A 25,596-nucleotide genomic window follows, 5' to 3' on the forward strand; every position below is an offset into this window, starting at 1 on the left:
CTTGATTAAACCTTCCTCTATTTTTGCTTCTAGGTGAATGTGCTATAAATATCTGTATAATTTTGTTTTGTTTGATTGTTTGTTTGTTTCAGCATCCTAGATCTGAACCATGCCAAATCAGAACCTCTGGTTAAATTCTTACATCTAGTCATCAACAAACTTTTACTTCTGATGGTGAAACCACCCAGTGTACTTGGTCAGCTTATGAATATTGGTCAGACTTCCTTTGAAGCTTTAGCAATGCTTGTCAGGAATATAACTGTAAGTGATTGTTATTATTGTTTATGAATTGGCATTTGTTTATAATATTCCCATGAATCCCTACTAGGTATTGATTGATTGATTGATTGATTGATTGATTGATTGATTGATTGATTGATTGATTGATTGATTGATTGATCGATCGATCTATTCAAAGGTGTCCTTTAATAATCAGAAAAATCTGTCCTAGACATGAGGTCTTTTGGGTTTGTGCTTTGTGAAAAAGACAAACTGCAGGAAAATTTTGTTTCTCAATGTCTTTGCTCTACTTCCTCAGAAGTAAAGCTTGACTGGCCACAACTGTTTTAATCAGACTTGGAGCAAAAAATGGCATCACGTACTTCTTGTCAGAATATAATAGCACATTGTGTCTCATGAAGTTTTGAATGAGTATATTATTTTTATCACTAGTGCAACAGTCAATTGAATTCAAACCTGTTGGCCTTTTAAGAACAGTTGTGGTTGTTTGAGTTTTGCTTCTGATGGAATGTCTAAATTATCTGTGAGTGACTAAATTTTCTAGCACAACTTTAGCACACGGATGATATAGATGTTGATTCCCATAGGGAATCTGAAATATTTGTTCCGAATGAGTAAATTTATAATGCCAATATAAATGGACCGTTATTGGACATTATAAATTATCCAGCGAACTCATTCCTGGTTGCCAGCGTTTCGCCCTTGTGTGCTAGGCTGGGCTCATCAGTTGGTACCTAGCGCACCTACCAAGACGCTGGCTAGTGCATACCGTGGAGGCCACTGCGTAGGCTAATTGTAGCACTGAGGCAAAACACTTCTTTTTTTCTTCGTGTGGTTATTTCTAGCCGAATGCAGCCCTTGTAAGGCAGACCCTCCGATGAGGGTGGGCGGCATCTGCCATGTGTAGGTAACTGCGTGTTATTGTGGTGGAGGATAGTGTTATATGTGGTGTGTGAGTTGCAGGGATGTTGCAGACAGCACAAACACCCAGCCCCAGTGCCATTGGAATTAACCAATGAAGGTTAAATTCCCCGAACCGGCCGGGAATCGAACCCGGGACCCCTATGAACGGAAGGCCAGTATGCTGACCATTCAGCCAACGAGTCGGACGGCGAAACGCTGACAACCAGGAATGTGTTAGCTGGAAAATTTATAATGTCCAATAACGGACATTTTATATTGACACTTTAGGAAATCGTCTCTTGACTTCTTTATCTAATGCAGCAGTTCTCTTTGTCAAATTAGAAAAGAAAGAGGCCAAGCTACTCAGAGTCATGAAGAATATTTTACATTCCTTTATATTAGAAGTTGTCTGTGTAAGGACAAGGTTCAGTCTGTGAGCAAAATGTGTGAATATAGCGTCGGGATATTTGTATTTCACTCTTTTCTGTAAACCACTGAGGTCTCCTGACATCACTGCAGCTCCATTGTAACAATGAGCGACTACTTTAGAACCACAGTTGAAGTCGTCCAGTATGTGTAACACGTGATCTGCAAGAGCAGGAGCACTGCGATCTGCACTTACATCGATAAATCCAAGAAATCGCTCCTGTACTTCTCCATCAGTAGACGTGTACCTAACAACAGCTGAAAGTTGGAATGGGTAGAAATATCAGTAGTTTCATCAATAATAATCCCTATGAATGGTGACTGTGATATTTCTTTTTTTATTTCGGTCAATAACAGACTGGTTACTCTGTCGATTAAATAATTTTGTATTTGATGTGAAAGACCTGTGAACACTGTTGCTTTCTGCAAATGATTTGCCAGTGTGTCGTCGTACTTGCTCAGCAGCGTTATGAATTCTGTGTAATTTCTGTGATTTAAGGAACTTTTATCTTCTGCATGCGCTCTGAAAGGAAGTGCTTGTCTTGCAAGATACATTACAACGTCAGTCAGTCATTGGACACTGAGCTCGATAGCTGCAGTCGCTTAATATCCAGTAATCGGGAGATAGTGGGTTCGAGCCCCACTGTCGGCAGCCCCGAAGATGGTTTTCCATGGTTTTACAATAATACTATGTGCGCAGGTGATATATGTTGAATGTACAATGTACGTAGACGAAGATAAGACAAAAACATTTGCAAATTGATAAGGTTTTTATCCATACTATGTGACACCTTTATAATTTAAGAAAAATGTATTTTCACATACATCATTCATGTACATATAGTAATGTTTAGTTTTAATTATTATATCAGTTAATGTAGACGATTATTTAAACTAGAATATTTGTAATGACAATGTTTCTACCCAAATCATGTGACATTCTTATTGTGATGTTTTAATTGTATGTTATGATTGTCAGCTGAAGATGACATTCACAAGGTCAAAACCGGTCGTGTAGAACAATAATATATAAATATATGTATTGATTAGGTGGAAGCTTCAATACTTCATATTTGTGAAAATAATCAATACGGAAATGAAACTTATAGATTGTGATATAACAGCCAACCAGGCAAAGCGAACTGCCTACAAGTATCAAAATCTGAAAATCAAAATAACAAATGTAGTCAAAAGCATCACCTTTCTAAAAGAATGTCTATTAAATGAACTAACGCCTAAATTCCTCAAAAAATACAACAACAAACATAGAAATAACAACCAAACTCGTAATACATAGAAAAAGACAAATAAAATCTGGCTGAAAGAAGAAATAAAATTTTTATAGGAAAAAACAACACCTTAACATACAACTTTATGAAACACATCTGAAAGCCTCCCACGACCTACCAGTCAGTCACTGGGACAATTTTCAACAAATTACTAATGAAAAATTAACAAATATAGCCATTCAAAAACAGAACACATTAAATAAGAAATTAAATGCACTGAAACAATCACAAAGTCAAAATACACAAAATAATGGTCCTAACAGCAACTACCCTATTAGACCTAATAACAGCAACCAACACACATTCCATCCACCAATGAAAAATCTAACAGATACGACCTTCGACGAAACAGAATCCATTATACTGAGTAAGGGACCCAAACATAATTGGGGAAACACTTCATCCTTCCAGAATATCACTACAATCATTACGGAAACCGAGAATGCCATAAATAAAATTCCTTACGAACAGCGTGATAAAGTTAGATACGAAATTAAGAAAAGATCACCACAGTACATCAACAGAATCAGTAATGATAATAACAACAAAAGTACTGTGAACAACATACAAATAAAAAAACTCAAAAACAAAATTAAACAGAACAATTTACTAATAACTAAAGCAGATAAAGACAATACTACTGTCATCATGGACAAAAACGAATACATAGCCGAAACCAAACTTTGCTTTCTAGATAACACCTTTCAAATCAAAAATAAAGACCCAAATAACAGTATCCAAAGAAATCTAAAAACGTTACTAAAAAATACTCACTTTCTTCTAAATGAACAAGAAACTGCAAAACTCATCGCAATGAACCCCAGATTACCGACCGCTAAAGCCTACCCGAAAATTCACAAAGACAACATACCAATGAGACCTATAATAAACTACAGACCGAGTCCAACTTACAAACTGTCACAATTCATCCAAACATTCCTTAAAAGACACTATGTATTTTTAGCCAAAAAACCGTACGAAATTCAATAGACTTCTGTAATATCACAAAAGAAATAAAAATCGAACAACACCACAGATTAGCATCATACGACATAATAAACATGTACCCAAACATATCCACACAAAAAACCATAAAAATAATAGAATATAATCTTAAAAACCACAGCAAACTCAGTATCCTTGAAATAGAAGAGTTTGTAAAATTACTTCATTTCACTATCAACAATAATTACTTCAAATTTCATGATACCATATATCAACAACAAGGCTTACCAATGGGATCCCAAACATCAGGCATACTAGCCAAAATCTACATAGATTACTTAGAAACCAAGAAATCAACAAAATAAACAATATATTTTTCTGGTGTAGATTTGTAGATGATATCTTTGTCATAATAGACAATAGATATACTTATGAAACCAAAATATTAGAACAATTAAATGAAATAGATCTGCACATAAAATTCACCATGGAAACATAAAACAACCATACTATAAATTACCTAGACATATCTATAACCAGGCACGAAAGTCATTTATCATATAAAATATACAGAAAGCCCACACATACGTCCAACACAATAAAAATAGACTCCATCCACCCTAACGCACATAAGAAAGCAGCATACCATAGTATGATATATAGAGCTTTTAATATACCACTAACACAAGAAGAACTAAACAAAGAACTTAACCTGAATCACGAACTAGCCAGAGAAAACGGATACAAAAAAGAAATGATCAACAAAATCATATACAAAATAAAAAATCAACCCAAATCAAAACTAATCAGAACTGACAAAACTAAGAAAGACTACGTACTATTCACTTTCAACAACACCCGCATATATCCTATAACGAACATTTTCAAGAAACAAAATCTAAAAATAGCCTACAGAACTACATATAACAACGCCAATATTCTACACAACTCCAAATCCATCAACAATAATTATAATCACTCAGGAGTATATCGTATGAAGTGCAACAACTGTGAAGCCAGTTATATCGGACGTACTGGAAGGAACTTTCAGATACGTTACAATGAACATATCGATGCAGTAAAACACAGTCATTTCTCAGCCATAGGCCAACACATTGAAGACTTCAAACAAAAATGTACAAACATTGAAAACGATATGGAAATTCTAAGCACCAACCCCAAGAGCCCCTTACTCAATATAATGGAAGAATTCTATATCAACCTAGATCAGTACGCCAATCCAAACTTCAATTTAAATGAAATTACGGACAAAGTTAACATTCTTTTCAATGCAGTTATCCCTTTCCTAAAAAACATTTACCTAAAAAGAATTAAAAAACAAGACCCAGTACATATAAAAGAACACCCCCCGCTCCAGTTCTACTTCCTCAACAGCCGCTCCTTCTACCCCTCTGAACTTCCCCTCCGCAGCCACAAGCAGCAACTTCAGACAAACACGGAACAATGCTCGACGTGCTGCCGAATAGCACACATCAAGTGTCAACATCTACATTAAGTACACGCATACCCATTCCAACTTCAAAACAAACTTGGCAGACGCAACATATGTTACACTTTATTTCTACTTACAGATACAAAATACGTGCTACAACACAAAGTGAAGAAAGAAGCTTTCACGCTAACCAAAGAAACACAAGATATGTTGAAATCAAGTAATACATATTGACATGTGACAAAATCAAATAACTAAGGGAAGCACGTCGCTAAAACAACAACCTATCTACATTTATCAAATTTTATGGTCAATGCAGTCTTAACATAAACTATAAGCTTTGTGTATATATCGACAAAGTCCCGCACTAAACACCGGACAACTACCTGATTTCAACATAAGTGTTCATAGTACCTCAAGAAGCTCATACTATTATTCCACCAGTAGATGAACACGGCTGATCATATATCATAGCATAGTCGCATACACAACATGCCGCAAGAATTAACCTGTACTTCAAAATGTTTTATTCATCCAGTCATAAGTTTTAATGTGGAACAGTTGACACTCCACAATCCAAGAATATTGTACATTCAACATATATCACCTGCGCACATAATATTATTGCAAAGTTTTAACTCTCACACCGATTAACGTAGACGAAGATAAGACGGAAAACATTTGCAAATTGATAACGTACTATGTGACACCTTTATAATTTAAGAAAAATGTATTTTAACATACATCATTCATGTACATATAGTAATGTTAAGTTTTAATTATTATATCAGTTAATGCAGGCGATTATTTAAATTAGAACATTTGTAATGACAATGTTTTTACCCATATCATGTGACATTCTTATTGTGATGTTTTAACTGTATGTTATGATTGTCAGCTGAAGATGACCTTCACAAGGTCGAAACCGGTCCTGTAGAACAATAATATATAAATATATGTATTGATTAGGTGGAAGCTTCAATACTTCATATTTGTGAATATAATCAATACGGAAATGAAACTTATAGATTATAATCTTATAGATTATAGATTATAATTATATTTATAATTATAATATTTATAATATTAATATTTATTTATATTTATAATATTTATAATTATTATAATTATGTTAAACAAATAGCAAGAAAAATATTATTTCCTATCTCCCCCAACCCAGATGTGAAACAAAGTAAACCTAACATACATAACCTACTGTACGTATTCTTCGAAAGACCAAAAGAACTAGCCAATGTAAAATTTAAAAAATAATGACCAATCTTGATTATTTTTGACAAGCACTAACACAGATTGTTAATTACACTGACTGGATCACTCACACACCAATTTTTTCTGTTATGCTAAGCAATAACTACTTTATCGCTACTAAAAGACAAAACACCATCAACAGCTGACTATTCACTAGCATGTCCAAGTCCCAGATAACATTGTCAGGAGTACCAGAGACATCACATTCAACTGGAAATGTAGCTTTCTTCCAGCCATGCTTAATCATATTATTGAATATGGGGTCACAGAACTGATTATAGATAAATGCATGAAAGTTGATGACAGCATTACGGTTCTGGAGGTTGTTGTCAGGTAAATCTCACTCACAAAAATATTTGGTGAACTGCTTCCACTGACGAAAAAAAGTATTCATCCAAATGTTGAACGAGGGAAATTACATAAGATGAAATGGATATTACCTGTATGTTTTTACCCAGAATTACGACCAGATTTTGTTGTAGTGAAAATGGATGAATCAGTATGGGAAGCTAAAACTTGTTTTACTGCCATCTAGAGGATCATTTATGTTTATTTACAAAAGATGACTTAAATAACCACCAGGCACTTTGCAAATGTTCTTTGTAAGAATAAGCAATATATAGCATACTAGCAAGATACCCGCTATGGTATTATACTGAAATTTATAATTGAATGCTTATTGTTTTATATATAATCCGCCGAAATTCGCGATCTGACTCGTTTTCTAATAGATTACGGCAAGTTTCCTCCCATTTTTCAAACTTTCTTTCCGGTAATCGATTTCGTACTTCCCGGGCTAGGTCCAGGTCTTCCACCCGGTCAGTTGGGTCCCTAAATCTATAAGAATTTTAAATATGGATCAAATCCTTCAGGAGACCCGGCGTGGTGTCGTCTTGGTTGCTTTGGCGGTACTGAACCCGTGGCTGGACTGCATTCTTAGTCATTACCCATCCAGGACCCGTTTCCAGCGCAGTCTGCACATTTGACGACGGTCCAGAACAACACTTTTATTACTATTATTATTATTATTATTATTATTATTATTATTATTATTATTATTATTATTATTATTATTATTATTATATTATTAATTACTTGGCGGTAAATTACATCTGCTGCCACTGTCATTGTTAACAATGTGACCAGCACCATTGTTGCGCGTAGCCAAGTGTGCGGGATTTCTGGTGATACGAATGACATATTCCGTGCATTGTTGACCTTATTATAGAGGTGAACATTTGGACGGTCAATCTCATTCCTATCGTTTATTTCAAAGGTGTTTAAATTTTTATTTATATGCCAGGAGAATGTACTGTAATCTAAGAACGTTCTCCGAAGAAAAAGTTGGCTCTTGAAAACGAACCCCGGAGAGATAAAAAATGATCGATTTATGATCAGAATAAGTACATTGGGAATCTACAGCCTGTTTCCAGTCATTCGACAGGGTCAGGAATGGAATGAATAAAGCCCCCATCTGGCGGCGACAATAGGAGTTGTATTTACAAGTAACAACTCTCATTATTGTTCCGTATTGAAGATGATATGCCTAATAGGAATTGTGCCGGCTGCCGAAGCCTGTCGCACTCCTCTGGGGCAATGGATAATGAATGACAAATGAAATGAAATGAAATGATATTGGACAGTGTTGCTTGAATGAATGATGACGGAGAAAACCGGAGTATCCGGTGAAAACCCTGTCCCGCCTCCGTTTTGTCCAGCACGACTGTCTCATGGAGTGACCGGGATTTGAACCACATAACCCAGCTGTGAGAGGCAGGCGCGCTGTCACCTGAGGAACGGAGGCTCCTTATAAGTACACTATGTACAGTAAAATCAACTATTCTCACCTCCTTTTACACCCCACCGCCGTTAAGTTTATTTACCCCCCCCCCACAAAAATAACAGAAAGGCATGTTTCTTTATGTTTATAATAGATTCGAAACACCAATGTTCACGTCTATTACCTGGAGTTTTGAGATATGAGTATCCCCATAAAAATAATTCACTTTTTTCACTTCCTTTCACACTCCTCCCCCCCCCCCCCCCAATTGAATTTTCCGGCAAAAACCTTGTTTCTTTAATAGTAAAGGATCTTCTAAATACCAATTATCACGACTCTAACTTCCTCAGTTTTTGATTTGTGTGACCTCATGTAAGGAATTCAACTCCTTTTCAATACCGTCCCCCAAGATGATTCCCCCTTCCCCCCCCCCCCACAAAACGCGTTTTCTTTGTTTCTAAAGGAGATCCAAATACCAATTTTCACGTCTGTAACAACTTCAGTTTTTATTAGACGTAAGTATTCTCATACAATTAAGTCAATTAATTTTTCAATTCCCTCACACACACACACACACACACACACACACACACACACACACACACACACCCCTTCGTTGGATTTTTCGAGAATACATGTTTCTTTACTTTAAAGCAGAATCCAAATATCAAATTTCACATCTGTAACATCTTCATTTTTGAGATATCAGTAGCTTAATTAAAATAATGGCATTCAACCCATTATTCACCATTTTACATCCCTCGTATTGGGGTTTTCCGAAAACAAAAATACATGTTTCTTTAATTTTAAAGGAGGTTTTAAATACCAATTTTTACATCTGTAAACTTTTCAAGTTTTAAGATGTAGATACACTCATTTTAAAAATTCGCCCCCCTTTTCACCCCCCATATTTGGATTTTCCAAAAACGTAAAAATACCTGTTTCTTTATCTTTAAAGTAGATCCCAAATACCAATTTTCAGGTCTGTAATATCTTCAGGTTCTGAAAGAAAAGTAGCCTCATTAAAGGCATTCAACCCATTTTTCACCCTTTTCCACCCTTATTACAGTATAAGGATTTTCCAAAAACAAAAAGATACGTGTATCTTTATTTCTGAGGGAGATTCTAAATACCAATTTTTACATCTATAATATTTAAAAGTTTTGAGATATAGATACACTCATTTTAAAAATTCACCCCCCCCCCCCCCCATTAATTGGATTTTCCAAACACAAAAAATACATGTTTCTTTGTTTTTAAAGGAGATCCCAAACACCAATTTTCAGGTCTGGCAGATATAAGTATCCTCTTGAAAGGCATTCAACCCGTTTTTCCCCTGTTTTCACCCCTCCTAATGGGATTTTCCGAAAACAAAAAAATACGTGTTTCTTTATTTTTAATGGAGTTTCTAAATACCAATTTTTACATCTGTAAACTTTCAAAGTTTTGAGATATAGATACAATCATTTTAAAATTTCGCCCCTCTTTTCACCCGCTTAGCGATGGAATATCCAAAAATCCTCCCTTAGCGAGCACCTACATCTTAATATGAATGTATCCCCAAAATTTCATTTCATTATGTCTAGTAGTTTTGGCTCCGCGATGATGAGTCAGTCAGTCAGTCAGTCAGTCAGTCAAAGTTATTTTATATATATAGATTACTGCCAACCATTTAAAAATAATGTTTTAAACAGAAACCTTGCTTCAGTTTATTCCCTCAGGGCTGTATACTGATATGAATGTTACATCTGTAGTGTGTATGCAAAACCATGTTCTTCTATTTTAGGGATTGCAAGAAGGAAATCATGATATCAATGGCCGTCATAGTTTGCTGACGACATATATTACTTACCAGTGCACGTTTCCTCATCCATTCGGAAATCAATCTTTGAGTGAAGTATCTACTCCTCAAAGTCCAGGTGTCACTCATCCATTTTCTCTTCCATCATCAAAGGGACGGCACTTAAGGTAAGAAAGTATTCTTTAAGCGTTTGTTTTTTCTGAATTCTGACATTCTTTTTTTTGAAACTAATCCCTCAAGATCGCAAATGGAACAGTAATTTTTCCCCAGTTATTTGTAGAATTCTCTCACACAACTGGCAAGTATGATTTTTGCATGAACAGTTGCTTGATTATTTTTCCAAATATCTGCAGAGTGATTTTCACTGTCTGATTGATACTGTACTGCTGGAGCCATGAGTAGTACAGAGTGTCAAAAGGGTCATAGTGATGTATTCAGATGAGTTCTGATACATTCTGATGGGTCTTGATTTTTCTTTGCACTCAGTTGTCAACAACACAATATTCAATATGATATTACTTAATAGGATAAACATAATGACAGATCAGTGTGGGGAGAGGGAGCCCCTGTAACGGGAGACAATCACAAACATGGAAACATAAAAGTGATATCCACATATCCACGTGATATCCAAATACACTGTTGTCTTTAAATTGATGGGTTCACTTATCATCAGTCCTGGTGCTATATGCATTCCTTCTTACCCCCGACAAGCTTGTTTCTGATTTCTAGTTTCATCATGAGGGCATACATCAACAGTTTACAGGAAGCCATCTTGACAGATCTTCAATCTTAATACGGGAAGTGTAGTATAGAAAGAAAGCCAGATAAAATCAGGAAAGGGAAGAGAACTGAGAGAGTTGGCTATGCGGTTTGAGTCACGGAGCTCTCATCTTGCATTTAGGCGATAGTGGGTTTGAACCTCACTTTCGGCTGCCCTGAGAATGGTTTTCCATGGTTTCCCATTTCACGCAAGGCTGTACTTTATTTAAGGCCACAGTCACTTCCTTCTCAGTCCTAGCCCTTTCCTATCCCACCATTGCCATAAGACCTGTCTGTGTCGGTTTGATGTAAAATATATATATCAAAGCAAGAAAAATGAAAGAGAAGAGACTTAAGATAAAGATGAATACAAGTGGTAAAAGACTATATATGTGTGACTTGATTAGACACTTGCTTGTTTCTTTACAATAACTAATACAGTACTACTGTTAAGTACCAAACATGTTCACACATATTCTGTTGTAAAATTTGGATGTAAATGTAAGTAACTGAACCCAGGAGTCTATTGGAGATACCATATGGCATTTGATTGTGTGGGTTTTCTTTCTTTTTCTTCACCAATTTTACATCCTCTACATTAAAACATTCCTGAAATGTTTGATTAACTCCTTGAATTATTTATATGTCTATAGTCTCCATTACTCATATTTTCACTTTGATTTTAAATCTTTACCCCCCCCTCCCCCAAAGAATATAAATTACCACTGTGTACCATAATCATAATTTCTCCTTATCATAGGTGAGCTTGCCTGGGTGTGGAATGATGGTAATGAGTTAGGGAGAAGGTAAAACTCAGTGTCGGCACATAGCCTACTTCTGTCGAATAACATCAAGGTGTCTGCTCATGACTTAACGTCTCCATACGACAGATGAATCACCACCAGCAACATCATGTACTCTTGCTCTGTATGAGCTCTATGGAGAGGTTTGGAATTAAATCCAGGCTTTTGGCACGCAATCTAGTGATTGTCATGGTCATCCAACATTCTGATAGTGAAAATTTCTTTCACCAACGGGACTTGAACTGGCTAACCAGACCATAGATACTTGACACCTTAACAATCATGGCCATCAAGTGGACTCTCCTTATCCAGATGCTGAGGGTCAGGACAAACATAGATCCTCTCCCTTTTTCTTTTCTATCTTTGAACCTCTCCTCATTTATCTCCTTGTTCCAGTTGACAGTTGAGTTCTGTTGCCTTGTGTTCTTCCTAACTCCTTAACTGGGCACTAAATTCTCCACATACATAACATGCCTGGATACTTTTCCTTATTTTGTGATATTTAAATATTCTTAAGAAATATAGTACATACAAATTAAGATTAAAGTGATAAGATAGTGAAGATTGAACTTCACTAAAAAAAGTATGTGCACAATTGGTTTAAAGTGACTAGATAGTGATTATTAAACTTCAATAATGAGTTACAAATATTAATTATATTATATATATTGTTACGTATCCAGTGCCCACCTGGTGGACATGATCATTAACCCCTCAGCCTTGGGGAATATTTGAGTGTCATTTTACCCAGCAGTTGGAGGTGATTGAAGTGTAAGCACTAAGAAAAAGCAGCATTCTCTTTAGGAATTCACTGTTACAACAGTTTAGCTCAGATTATTTTCAAACGTTTACAGTAGAGACTCAAAAGAATGTAGTTTACATTCATTGACTTTATATTTACCTTATTAGTCTAGTCTAGAAGTCTTATAGTCTAGAATAGACCTTCCAAATTTTATACAGAATGAAAGTGAGGTTCTTGTATGTGCATGGGTTGTTTCACAATGCAGTGAAAACTAGGGTGATTATTGCCTCAGGAACTTTGAGTGAAATAACCAGGAACAATAGTTCAAAGATTCATTTAGCACAAATCCCAGGCTAATGGGACAATTAGTTCATGTGAAACACAGCGTGTACTTCGGCATGTTTCATCGTCCATTACATGTTTTTAGCTGGCCCCGGGGTGTAGGGGTAGCGTGCCTGCACCTTACCCGGAGGCCCTGGGTCTGATTCTTTGCCTAGTCAGGGATTTTTACTTCAATTTGTGGCCTGGTTCGAGGTCCACTCAGCCTGCGTGATTATAGTTGAGGAGCTCTCTGATGGTGAGGTGGCAGCCCCGGTCTAGAAAGCCAAGAAAAACGGCCGAGAAGATTCATCATGCTGACAGCATGACACCTCATAATCTGCAAGCCTTCAGGCTGAGCACTGGTCGCTTAGTAGGCCATGGCCTTACGGGGCTGTTGCGCCATAAGGTTTGGTTTGGTTCTTTTTACTAGGTCTTGCATACCATGCACTCTCATTCCATATATTATGCGTCCACTCTCGCTTTGTTCAGTTCAGTCTGATGTAGTACTGTTATTGTCCAATATGTTAAAACAAAATTACTTCTCTTTCATTCAAACTGCACCGTGCCATTCTTCTGCACTGTGCAGTACCGTATTTCAAAGTGACAGCGAGTCAAGTAATTACGAGTGTAAGAGGTTTCGAAGCGTTGAAAGAATTATAGTAATCCTTAACTGATGATGTCAGCGTGCATATCAGTGAAAAGGTGCTGCTTTATACTATCAATTTAAATAAGGAAATGACGTGCAATGTTACATACATCCGCTACGATGCAGCAGATATACAAGTCTGTATGCTCTCAGGCAGAAAGAGGTCAGGCTAAAAAAAAAAAAGCTGATTTGGGCTGATTCATACGTACAAGGAAGGAAGAAATCTTTACATTCAAAGATTCTATCTCAACAATTTTCAAACTTTACATCGCTGGATGGGAAACCTCTTTTTCTGAAATGATGACCTACAATTTTAATGGTCTTAAAGTATTCCTTTAAGTCTAAATTACCTTTTAAGACCAAATTCATCTAAAGTGTTTTGTAAAATTTCCGAAATATTTGCTTCACTGCACAAACTTCTGCTTCAGTCCCCTTCTACTCCCATTGAGTAGATAACATGATTTTATACACACTGTGTTACTGAGGATTCATTCTCGGTACTCACCCTTACCAGAAACTAGTTATTAAATTTTATGCTGTTCCTCACCCTTATGTTCTCTGACGGCCATCTCAGTCATGTAACTTCCGTCACTTTGCTGTTAATCACAAAGTTATCAGTACTAATAATGTGCTTTTCATGAAAATGAACATTACACGTTGAACTTCGCAGTGAAATTTCTGCCCTTCCAGGGAACAGCAAACAGCATTTGTCCACTTCAAAAACATGTTGCTCTTTTTTAGACGGTATAAAGAAATGTCTTACCTCATTATGAGAGTTGGGAAGTAATTCAGTAAAAGCAATCATGTTACTTGTAACAATTACATTCTTAGTCATTTTTACGCCTTTGTTGGTGGGATGTAGTGTTTACAGTACACTATGTTTTCTGGTATGGGCTAAAATAAATTTGTTACTTTCATTGACCTGTCTCAGTCTCATCCTTGGCTTTGACAATATGAAAGTGACCGAGGTGAGCGATTCTAGTAATACCGTTCCTTATGCAGCCAGTCCCTGGTATAAATGGTGTGAAAATATCGCTCATAGGGTTGGTTGGTGCATGCATTTCAGTGGGCTTGGCAGACTGATATGTAATAGCAACTTCTGGCTCAGTGAGGAAATCAACAGGAAACTACCTCACTCCTCATTTCCCTAATATGCCTCTTCAGTGACACCTAGGCTATCTATGGCAGCTGTTGGTGGAGCTGTAGAGGATCAAACCAGCCTTTGGGCTGAATACCACCGGGCGAGTTGGCCGTGCGCGTAGAGGGGCGCGGCTGTGAGCTTGCATCCGGGAGATAGTAGGTTCGAATCCCACTATCGGCAGCCCTGAAAATGGTTTTCCGTGGTTTCCCATTTTCACACCAGGCAAATGCTGGGGCTGTACCTTAATTAAGGCCACGGCCGCTTCCTTCCAACTCCTAGGCCTTTCCTATCCCATCGTCGCCATAAGACCTATCTGTGTCGGCGCGACGTAAAGCCCCTAGAAAAAAAAAAATGGGCTGAATACCCAACATACAGACACATCGTTACTTATTACAAAAAGTATTTTTACATGTAATTTACTTCTTGAAATAAAATTGTAATTGTTACATTCTAGTAATCATTACTATCTAGCAATTGATATACATCAGAAGCAGAAACAGGAAAAGATAAATAATGATGATGATGACTCTTTTTAGTTCTACTGCAGCAGACCAGTAACTTCACCATTTCTGGATAAGATACTTTTCTTACCTCTCCAGTATTTCTAAACATATTATACTTATCCCAGCAATGTTCCTAAAATTACACATAAGTATTCCTTTCTGGCCAATGCCCACTCCTTCATACGTAAACTCCTCTTCGCTTTTACTACAAAAACAGTTATTCATCACCTAATGATATTGAGCCATCCCTAACTCACTTCAAGAACTTACCTAGTATTGAACCTCAAACCCTACCACCTGGACGTCCCCTTCAAATATCATCTAATTTCCTGTTAACCAGACTGTCTGATCTCAAATTCCTAGCCTCTTTTCCTATGTAACAAAACCTGATGAAACAAAAATTTTGTGCTCTCAAGGGACTATGAGATGGCTGCATAATAAAAAACCCCAGCAATTTTGTATGCTGCACATGCACATGGCCTAATAACCCAAAATTGCCTTTTTTTTCTTTTCTTTTTTAGTGCTTTCATGCTTATCTTTTCCCATCATGATCATCTCTTTCTTTTGGCAGCCTGAAACCTTCACCTTTCTGTACCTAATTTTAACTTTTGGAAACTCCTTTCGGTTAGTTGTCATGGTTCCCATAAACAGTGAGTAAGAATAATTGATGGTAGAATGAGTTTAGGTTCAAGGTACTTACAGGGGCTAGACAAGGCTGTAATCTTTTTACCTTTGTTGTTCATAGTTTACATGGATCATCTACTGAAAGGTGAAAAGTGGCTGAGAGGGATTCTGTTAGGTGGAAATATAGTAAGCACACTGGGATGCCAACAATTTGGTCTTAATAGCAGATTGAAAATAGGTGTAATAAGTATGATATGAAAATTTGCATTTCCAAGACTAAAGTGATGTCAGTAGAACTGAATGTCTTGTTGGAAATACAAAGTTGGAACAGAGAAATCATTTCAAGTATTTGGGATGTGTATTCTCTCAGTATTGTAGTAAATAGTAAGTGAGATTGAATCAAGGGGCAGCACATCTAATGCAGTGAGCTCGCAGTTGCGATCAGCAATATCCTGTACAACAGAAGTCAGCTCCTGGACAAAACTATCTTTACACAGGTCTGTTTTCAGACCAACTTTGCTTTATGGGAATGAAAGCTGGGTGGACTCAGGATATCGTATTCTTAATTGAGAAGTAACAGACATGAAATTAGCAAGAATGATCACTGGTACAAACGGGTGGGAACAATGGGCACAAGATACTCTGAATGAAGAGGTAAATGCTAAGTTAGGAATGAACTCGATTGTTGTATCTGTACGCATAAACTAGCTTCAGTGTTGGGGTCATGTGAGGTGAGTGGAGGAAGGATAGGTTACCTAGGAGAATAATGGTAACGACCATGGAGGGTAACAGAAGCAGAGGGAGACCAAGACAACGGTAGTAACACTCAGTTTCTGATGATTTAAAGATAACAGTTATAGAACTAAGCAAGGCCACGGAGTTAATTACATGTAGAGGAATGTGGTGGCATTTAGTAAAGTCACAGAGGCTTGTAGACTGAACATTTAAAGGCATAACAGTCTATATTGAAGACGTATGTATGTATGTATGTATGTATGTATGTATGTATGTATGTATGTATGTATGTATGTATGTATGTATGTATGTATGTATGTATGTATGTATGTATGTATGTATGTATGTATGTATGTATGTATGTATGTATGTATGTATGTATGTATGTATGTATGTATGTATGTATGTATGTATGTATGTATGTATGTATGACAGTTAGTACTCTAGCCTGACAGTGCTATATAAGCTGTGTGACTCGGACATAATCTTTCTTCCCACCAACAAAGGATTGAGTACAGTAGTAGAGTATCTGAATTCAGATATGTTCTGTTCCATGGTTTGGGAAAATCAAGGTCTCAGGGAAGGGACCCATACTATAATATAATTTCGTCGTTGGCTTTTGAATGGTACCCATCAGCAGAATGATTCCAAAAACCTGGTACAGTAAAACTTGCTCAAAGCGGAACATCTATAAAGTGGAAACATGTCCAATGTGTACGAAAGTTATGGTCCCGGCGCACTGGATATGGTTTTGCATGTTATTTATGTTGTGTAAAGCAGAATCTGTTCAATGTAGAAACAGAAAGAAACTAGGAAAATAATTACCATATAATGTGGAAATTATGCTTCAATTGTGAAATTTATTTTGGCATACATGGTACTGCAGGTACATAAATATTTTGCCAGGGGAAGAGTCAGGTGTTTACAGACAGTAACACGCTGCTCTAATGAGGTCTGAGTTTCCCAAATTCCTGGTAGAATGGGATTTAAATCTCAACTAATTGCACGACTCTTGCCCAATTCTAAGGTAAACAGTTCCCTTACTTTGTGTCCCATCAGTAAATGTGTGTCAGTTTTGAAGACAGCACAATGGCTAAGAAATATATGTCATTGACACTGCACGAGAAAGTGAAAGTTATTGAAGTGAGTGAAAAGGAAAAGTTGTCTGTGCGTGAAATTATGTTGCGTTTCAGATGTGGAAAAACTCAAGTTTATGAGACTTTAAAACATGGGACGACATCACTAAGCAGTGGGTGGAGGGGAATGGATAAATGAGGAGCAAATCTAAGGTAACAAGCAACGAAGAAATCGATGATTTAGTGTGGGAATGGTTCGTCAGTGCCCATTTCAGAAACCTTCCGGTTAGGGTACCTTTGCTACAGAATGAGGCTCTTGCCATTGCTAAATCATTTGGAAACACCGCCTTTAAAGCATCAACTGGGTGGCTGGAGAGTTTCAAAATAAGACACAATATCGTATGGAGTGAAGTCTGTGGCGAGTCCAAAGACGTGGATGGAAATGTAGTAGCCAAGTGAAATCGAAGTTGCAAAATTTAATTTCTGGCTATGAACCTAAAGACATTTTCAATGCTGATGAAACAGGATTGTTTTTTTTGAGCCTTGCCTTCAAAGTCACTTGTGCTTCGTGGGGAAAAGTGTGGTGGGGGTAAAATGTAAAATGTCAGAAGAAAGACTTTGGTCTTCAGACGTTATACTTCATCTGTGTTTTGAGCCACTTTCTCTTTTATCACATTCAACTCTTCTTTGACACACTGTTTAGCTCTTTTATTTCCTTATTTTTTCCTCAGATTGCTCCCTAATTAAATCCCTTGTTTGCTCCTCCTGGCATGCTTCTTTGACCACTTCCTTTATCGTTTTGCATTTTTTCCCCACCAATTACACCCTCTGGACCAGGCCCCGGATTTAATTCAACGCCACCAATTTCCAACAAAACTACTATCACTGCTGCTACCATCAAGGTTGCTAATACTCCAAGTTGCTGCCCATTTTTCTTTTCTCCTATCACTCTTTTGCATTTTACTCCTCCATTCCATCTTCCTATAGCTGCCCTATACTTATCTAGTCAATTACCCATATTCAGCACTCACTCAGCACATCTGCTCACTCCACTGTCTTGATCACCAGATTCTAAAATTATTAAAACAGAAATGCTCATGAACGTGCAGAAAGTTCAGTGATTACTCTTTGCTCTATTGATTGAGTTTTCTCTTTTCGAGCATGTGGGAAAATGGTATTGTTCACAGCTCTTCCTGTACAGTTTGCACACACATTGTTCATTAGGTTTGGGTGATATCTCATTTTCACACAGAGTTTGTTTTTTTTTTTTTTTTTTTTTTCTATTGGCTTTACGTCGCACCGACACAGATAGGTCTTATGGCGACGATGGGACAGGAAAGGGCTAGGACCGGGAAGGAAGCGGCCGTGGCCTTAATTAAGGTACAGCCCCAGCATTTGCCTGGTGTGAAAATGGGAAACCACGGAAAACCATCTTCAGGGCTGCCGACAGTGGGGTTCGAACCACCTATCTCCCGAATACTGGATACTGGCCGCACTTAAGCGACTGCAGCTATCGAGCTCGGTCACAGAGTTTGTGATGAAAACTATGTATAGCAAGCCTCATGATTGCACTGCTCATTGCCTGGTTTCAGCCTGTTCAGTTTTGATTTATCATGGTATCTGTTGTATGAAAGTATAGCCAGATCACAATGTTGTAAGCATATTACATCTATCTGTGTCGGTGAGACGTGTAGCAACTTGTAGAAAATGTAATAGTTGTAGGCTGAGTCTCAAATCATCCATAAGGTAACTCTCCTTGTGCTGGACTCTGCCACTGTAGAAGGTGCTGTTTTCTTCTTAGGAATCTCGCCTTTATTGTTTCCAGTGTGAGAGTCTGTCATCGTAAAGTGTTCTCAGATGAGTTTCATGCCGTATGTCAGTATTGGTACAATTTTGGATTTGAAAAATTGCATTGCTGTGCCCAGAGATATTCTTGTGGGTTTTGTATTTCATAGATTTTGCATATAACAGACGCTATTCTCTCTCTGATACGTACCTTACAAGATATTCCTGAAGACTGGGGGGTGATGCTTAGGAATCAAAATTTATCTGCCTATTGTTCTTTTCCTGCAAATGTGATTTTGTTATTTGCTGCAATTCTTCCTTCTTTTCTGGATACCGGTACCATACAAGGTATCATTTCTTGGTTTAGATAGTATTTGTTCAGGTTTGCCCATTTTTGTAGACTGTTCATTTGCATTTTGGAGTTCTTGTTTGTCCCTTGTTTATCTTAGGGGCATGCCGTCAGCATATGCATACAGGACTACAGGAGAATTTTCAGCTATTTTTGTCACATCTGATGTGGCTATGTTAAACAAGATCAGCCTTATTGATTTGCTTTTGGGGGGGAACTGTTGTTCTGTGTGATGATGGATGAGGTTGATATCCCATCTTTGAATACTATCCTGTTATATGCCACTAAGTTCTAAATTGTAACAGTCAATGGGTCTTCACTTCCAGCTTTTCCACTAATTTTGTTGTGTTGACAAAATTGAAGGCATTTTTATAGTCCACAAGGACTCCATGAACTATTCCCCTCCGGTGTTTTAATGCCTCATGTACCTGTCATTAAAAATCCTAAAATGAGGTGTTCAGTAATTTCAATGTATTTCTTATCCTGCTCCATGGCTAAATGGTTACTGTGCTGACCTATGGTTCAGAGGGTCCCGGATTCGATTCTCGGCTGGGTTGGGGATTTTAACCTTCATTGGTTAATTCCGATGGCTCTGGGGCTGGGTGTGTGTGCCGTCTTCATCATTAGAATTTATCACAGGTGGGGCCCCATCCTCATAGATGCGCAGGTCGCTTATACGACGTCTGTTCATAAGACCTGCACCAGGCCTCTTCAAGGGCTGCACGCCATTATTAACATATTTCTCAAACTTTTTCTCCTTCATACAGTTGTTTACAACAGGAACAGTGGCATTAATTATCTGCCTTCAACTCTTGATGGAATAGATGTAACTTCTTTTTGAAACCATTTACAAATGACATAATTACAAAAATTGTATATAAGTATAGGAAAGGAACAAACAAGTGTCAAATCAAGTCAGAGAGAGAGAGAGAGAGAGAGATAGGGAGAGAGAAGAGGGGGAGGATAATAAAATAACACACATAATAGGACGAACACAATGGCTGGTCATTGTGGTAAGAGGGAGCAACAGATTCTGCTTTACTTCGCACCGGCACAGATAGGTCTTTGGCGATGATGGGATAGGAAAGGGCTAGGAGTGGGATAGAAGTGACCATAGCCTTAACCCTGGAGTGGTCGCATGGGTTTTGTCAATATTAATGGTCTCACCGGGTCTCTCAGACCCATTTTTTCTCAGCGTTTTACTATTAGATTTTTATACTTTATTTCCAATTACAGTATTATAGAACATTATTTAGTTTATTTTAATGCAGTTTACATGACTACAATATTTAACTATCCTGTTTCTTAACCAAAAAGTGTATTTTTATCATTACACTGAAAAACTGATTGTTTCCTGTTAACTTGTGAAAGGTAAAACATGGTAAGAGTAAAATGTAATTTAAATATTTTTTTTTCACTTTTTCCTGCATTTACATGCACAAAGCAAGACTTTCATCTATTTTATACACAGTCTCAATAAAACATATTTTTTAGAATTTCAAACTTGAACTATTGGTACAAAAGTATGGATTTTTTTTAGGTATGTGTGAATTATGTGTCATAATTCATTAAAACAAAAATCAAATTAGTTTTAGAAACACATCCAAGTACAGGGAAACATCACTATAATCCATTTCTATGCACATTCTGCAGCCTAGTTGTCCATGTTCTCCGCAAATGAAATTTTGGCACTTGGGGCAGATGAAGGATGTCTTCCTGTCTTTGTTTGTTGTGCAGAAATGGCATATCTTTCTTTCTCTGGGAACTTCTGTGGCAGATGCTTGCACAGGGTAGTTATACACAGAATTATCTTCATCCATTGTTACACAGAAGAAAAAGTGTACTAAACTAACAATGCGAAGTTTGACAACAAAGACAAATGTTAACAGTCGCACCAGGTCTGCGAGACCCTGAACAGCCTGTACGCTCAAAGTTTCCAACGTAACTGAAAGCGGGCTACTGTGTTCAGTTGAAGGTCAGGAGCCAAAAAGCTACCAGGGAGGCGGAAGCGTTCGGTGCATTCCAACAACAAGAAGACCAATAAGTATGTCCACCCGGGTTTCGTAGACCCATCGCGACTACGTGACCCAAGCAATACAGGCACTTGCTCAGTGGAGCAACAGAAATAGGAGACGAGGACAAACATGGAAACTCAAAAGGAGAAGGACAAGCTCCACATCTTCATACCACATCTTCATACACTGCTGCCTTCAAACAGATAGATTCTCTCCTCATCAGTCCCTGTTCTTCTACATTACATCCATCACTTCTCAGCCCCTGACGAGTTTGTTTCTGCTTCTCGGCTTGATCAGGAGGATGGGCATCAACACTCCTTCTTGAGAGATCTTCTGTCTTGATGTGGGATAAGTGTAGGATAAGAACAAATTCGGATAAGTACAGGAAATGGGAAGAAACATACGACAGAGATAAATTCAGGTGGTAAAAGAATAGGAACACAGGACAAACACACAAGGTGAAGGGGATCCCAATGGCTGTGCAGTTTGGGTCACATGCTTGCATTCGGGAGATAGTGGGTTCTTCGAACCCCACTGCCGTCAGCCCTGAAGATGGTTTTCTGCGGTTTCCCATTTTCACACCAGGCAAATGCTGGGGCTGTACCTTAATTAAGGCCAGTTTTGGCCCTTTCCTATCCAATCGTTGCCACAAGATCTATCTATGTCAGTGCGACATAAAGCAGATTGTTTAAAAAAAAAGCACATAATTGTATCAAACTTTTCTCCACTGTGCCTTTGGTGTGTGAAAGTAGATCATCATATGCCAAGTTAATTTCCTCCAAGAATGCAACAAATCTCTAATGTATAAGAGAGTGGTGTTCTCCACTAAGCAATTTTGTCATTTTTATTACAGTAGCTGTGGCCTCAGGCAGTTTTATGGATTTTGCACACAGAGCTTCTTGATTGACTTATACACTGTAAGCTAGGAACATAAATATTTTTGTTTCAAAACCCTAACGAAGCCATTTTTAGTCCCTACCTTTGCTCTCACACCATCTGTACATACACGAGACAACTTTTTAAGCCCATCATATTCTTTCACTCTGCTTTGAACACCATTAAATATGTCGTCCGTATTGGTGATTCCATGTAAAGAGCAAACCTTCAGTAACTCTCCTGGAGCGGTAAAATCTTCCCTCACTCTCTTTATGAAAATGATGAGCTGACATATATTTGTTATATTAGTGCTTTCATCAAGATCTAATGAAAAATAAGGAGAAGAGTCAGTAACAGATTTCAGGCTGTCAGATAACTGCAAACACATTTTCATCTTTTGTACCCTTCTCCTAGTTAAATGCTTCAACCATTTCAATTGCACAGTGTTTTACAAATTTTCCATCCGACAAAGGCTATTAAGTCATTAGTTCATAAGTATCTCATAGAAAGCCAAAGGGAATCATTCTTATATTTTGCATGTATTAACAATTACATTTTTTTGTGATTAAGTTTCTTATTTTAGTTGATTTATCATTATTTTGCTTGACACCCACAAATGGTCAAGTATTTCTTCTGATGATGTGTCTTTTGAATTTATGTTCCTTAAGAACTGACACCACTTGTAAAGAAACTAGGCATTGACGTTTTTTGACCTGTCGTGAAAATACATTTTTCAATGCCTTCTCTCCTAAATTTTGAAAATATGTTGCAAACAAGCTTGTAGGAATGCAGAAGGGCAACTGATGACCTGCTGTATTTCACAGTACTGCCAATGTCACCTTGTTGTTGGCACTGCCTGCTGATAATGGATGCGAGATCCTGCAGGCAGTGACTGAGAAGGAGTGTAAACAGCGTTGCCAAACAGTTTTATAAATTCTGCTTGCTGATTAGGTAATAAAAATTTACTACCCGTAACGTATGCTGCAAAATATCTGCAGCAACAAATGTTGACTACAATTATCAAAAATGTTTTTGTAATTAAAAGTCAGATCTATACTCTTTTACACATGGAGTTGAAAAAAGGTAAAAATCATACTCGTGGGCTGGACGAAACGTAGTCATGGTCCGGATCGGGCCCATGGTCCCCCATTTGGCCATCACTGATTTAGAGCATATGAACATTTTTTTTCCCTGGCAGTTACATATAGGAATTGACTTGCAATGAATATGTTTAAGTGCTTCTGTAGACCCAGTTTTACCAGGTGAGTTGGCCGTGCGCGTAGAGGCGCGCGGCTGTGAGCTTGCATCTGGGAGATAGTAGGTTCGAATCCCACTATCAGCAGCCCTGAAGATGGTTTTCCGTGGTTTTCCATTTTCACACCAGGCAAATGCTGGGGCTGTACCTTAATTAAGGCCACGGCCGCTTCCAACTCCTAGGCCTTTCCTATCCCATTGTCGCCATAAGACCTATCTGTGTCGGATGGACGTAAAGCCCCTAGCAAAAAAAAAAAAAAAAAAAAAAAAAAAAGACCCAACTTTTGAATCATTGTACTGGTAGTGAAGTCTTGAACAACTTCTTCACCAAGTATTCTGATACTTGCTTCAGGCTAATACTGAAATGGTGTTTAATTTCATGTCCATGGGCACCAAGTCCAATCCTTGGCCAGAAATATCTAGAGATGCAATCTTGTCATCGACTCATGTCAACATATGTTCTCAGACATTTACACATGTAAGTGCATGGAAGTGTGGACTATATTTGTCCCATGCTTCAAAAATAGAGCAACAATAACAAGCTTATCTAGAAAGCTTAATAAAGAATCACATTTAGGGCATGGTTTCCAATTGACAGAGAATTTTATATATTCTCGCTGTATTCTGTGTAAGCCTTGATCTACTAATTCGCAAAAAGAAGAAATATATAGTCATTCAAAAAAAATGATCACATGGTATTATATGTTCTTCACATTTAATATTTGATCTGGCTTTTTAATTACTGTTATGTTGCTGTACATCTCTCTTTTTCTTTGTTCCAGAAGCAGTAGCAATCCTGATGTGCATGCACTCCTTGTTGATACTGATGAAGGAAATTCACTGACCCGTGGCCTCGATCGCACATCTAGTATGAGGAGTGGTGAGGGTTCTTATATAACAATTTAAATTTTCTAACGGCATTTTAAGGATATTATTAATTTTACTGTTATTTATTCCTACTTCTTTTACAACTGATCGAGATGCTGCATCAAATTGTTGCAAGTCTTTTGCATTGTTTTGTTGATTTTGCATATGGATCTGTGCTTTTTCTTTCAGCCTTAAGCATCTGTTCACTTTCTACTTTATTTAGATTCCCTCATATGAAATAAATTATACATGGTGTCTCAAACCTTTTGGTTCAAATTGAAACAGGTGATAGTGGATCCACAACCAAATATGTTGAGATAGGGAACCAATGGTAGGAAATGCATATTTATTGTGTTATGGACATACCCAGTGTACACCACATAACAACAACGTAGCTCATAGTAATTGTTCAAAGTGACGACCACCAGTCTCAATGCATGCATCGAACTGGCGCATGAACTTTTGCTGCACTCTCTCAAAGAACCCTGCTGTCTGTTGTACCAGGAGACAGACAGCTGTGACCCTAGCAAGCAGGTCTTCATACGTTTCTGTGGGGGTTTCATACACCAACAACTTGATATAACTCCAGAGGAAAAAGTCCAGAGGTGTGAAATCCAGCGATCATGCTGGCCATGGGATAGGACCTCCCCTTCCAATCCAATGATGAGGGTGCATGTTGTTCAGGTGCTCGCGGATATTAACATCGAAGTGGGCTGGTGCACCGTCGTGTTGAAGCCACATCCTTTCGCAGACAACAATGGGTACAGTCTCCAGGAACTGTGACAGCATATTTCGCAGGAACACCAGGTAACTTGGACCAGTCAAACAGGGAGGCAGCAAATAAGGTCCTATTATTTGATCCTGGACAATACCTCCTGATACGTTGACAGAGAATTGTTGCTGGTGGCCACCAATGTGGGTGGTGTGGGGATTGTCCTCGCTCCAAACATGGCTGTTGTGGTTGTTGAAAACACCGTCACAGGTTAATGAG

General features: G+C 37.8%; 1 protein-coding gene across 1 annotated transcript in view; it reads left to right on the plus strand.

The window, feature by feature from the left end:
• Zir (Zizimin-related) overlaps positions 1 to 25,596 on the plus strand; it is a 541,699-nt gene that overhangs the window by 251,995 nt on the left and 264,108 nt on the right. Inside the window, exons 16-18 of the mRNA XM_067141133.2 lie at positions 93 to 261; positions 10,092 to 10,273; positions 24,521 to 24,618. Coding sequence (XP_066997234.1) covers positions 93 to 261; positions 10,092 to 10,273; positions 24,521 to 24,618 — 449 coding nt within the window. The remainder of the gene's footprint in view (positions 1 to 92; positions 262 to 10,091; positions 10,274 to 24,520; positions 24,619 to 25,596) is intronic.

Source organism: Anabrus simplex, chromosome 2 (assembly GCF_040414725.1).
Source record: "Anabrus simplex isolate iqAnaSimp1 chromosome 2, ASM4041472v1, whole genome shotgun sequence".
Classification (NCBI taxonomy): domain Eukaryota; kingdom Metazoa; phylum Arthropoda; class Insecta; order Orthoptera; family Tettigoniidae; genus Anabrus; species Anabrus simplex.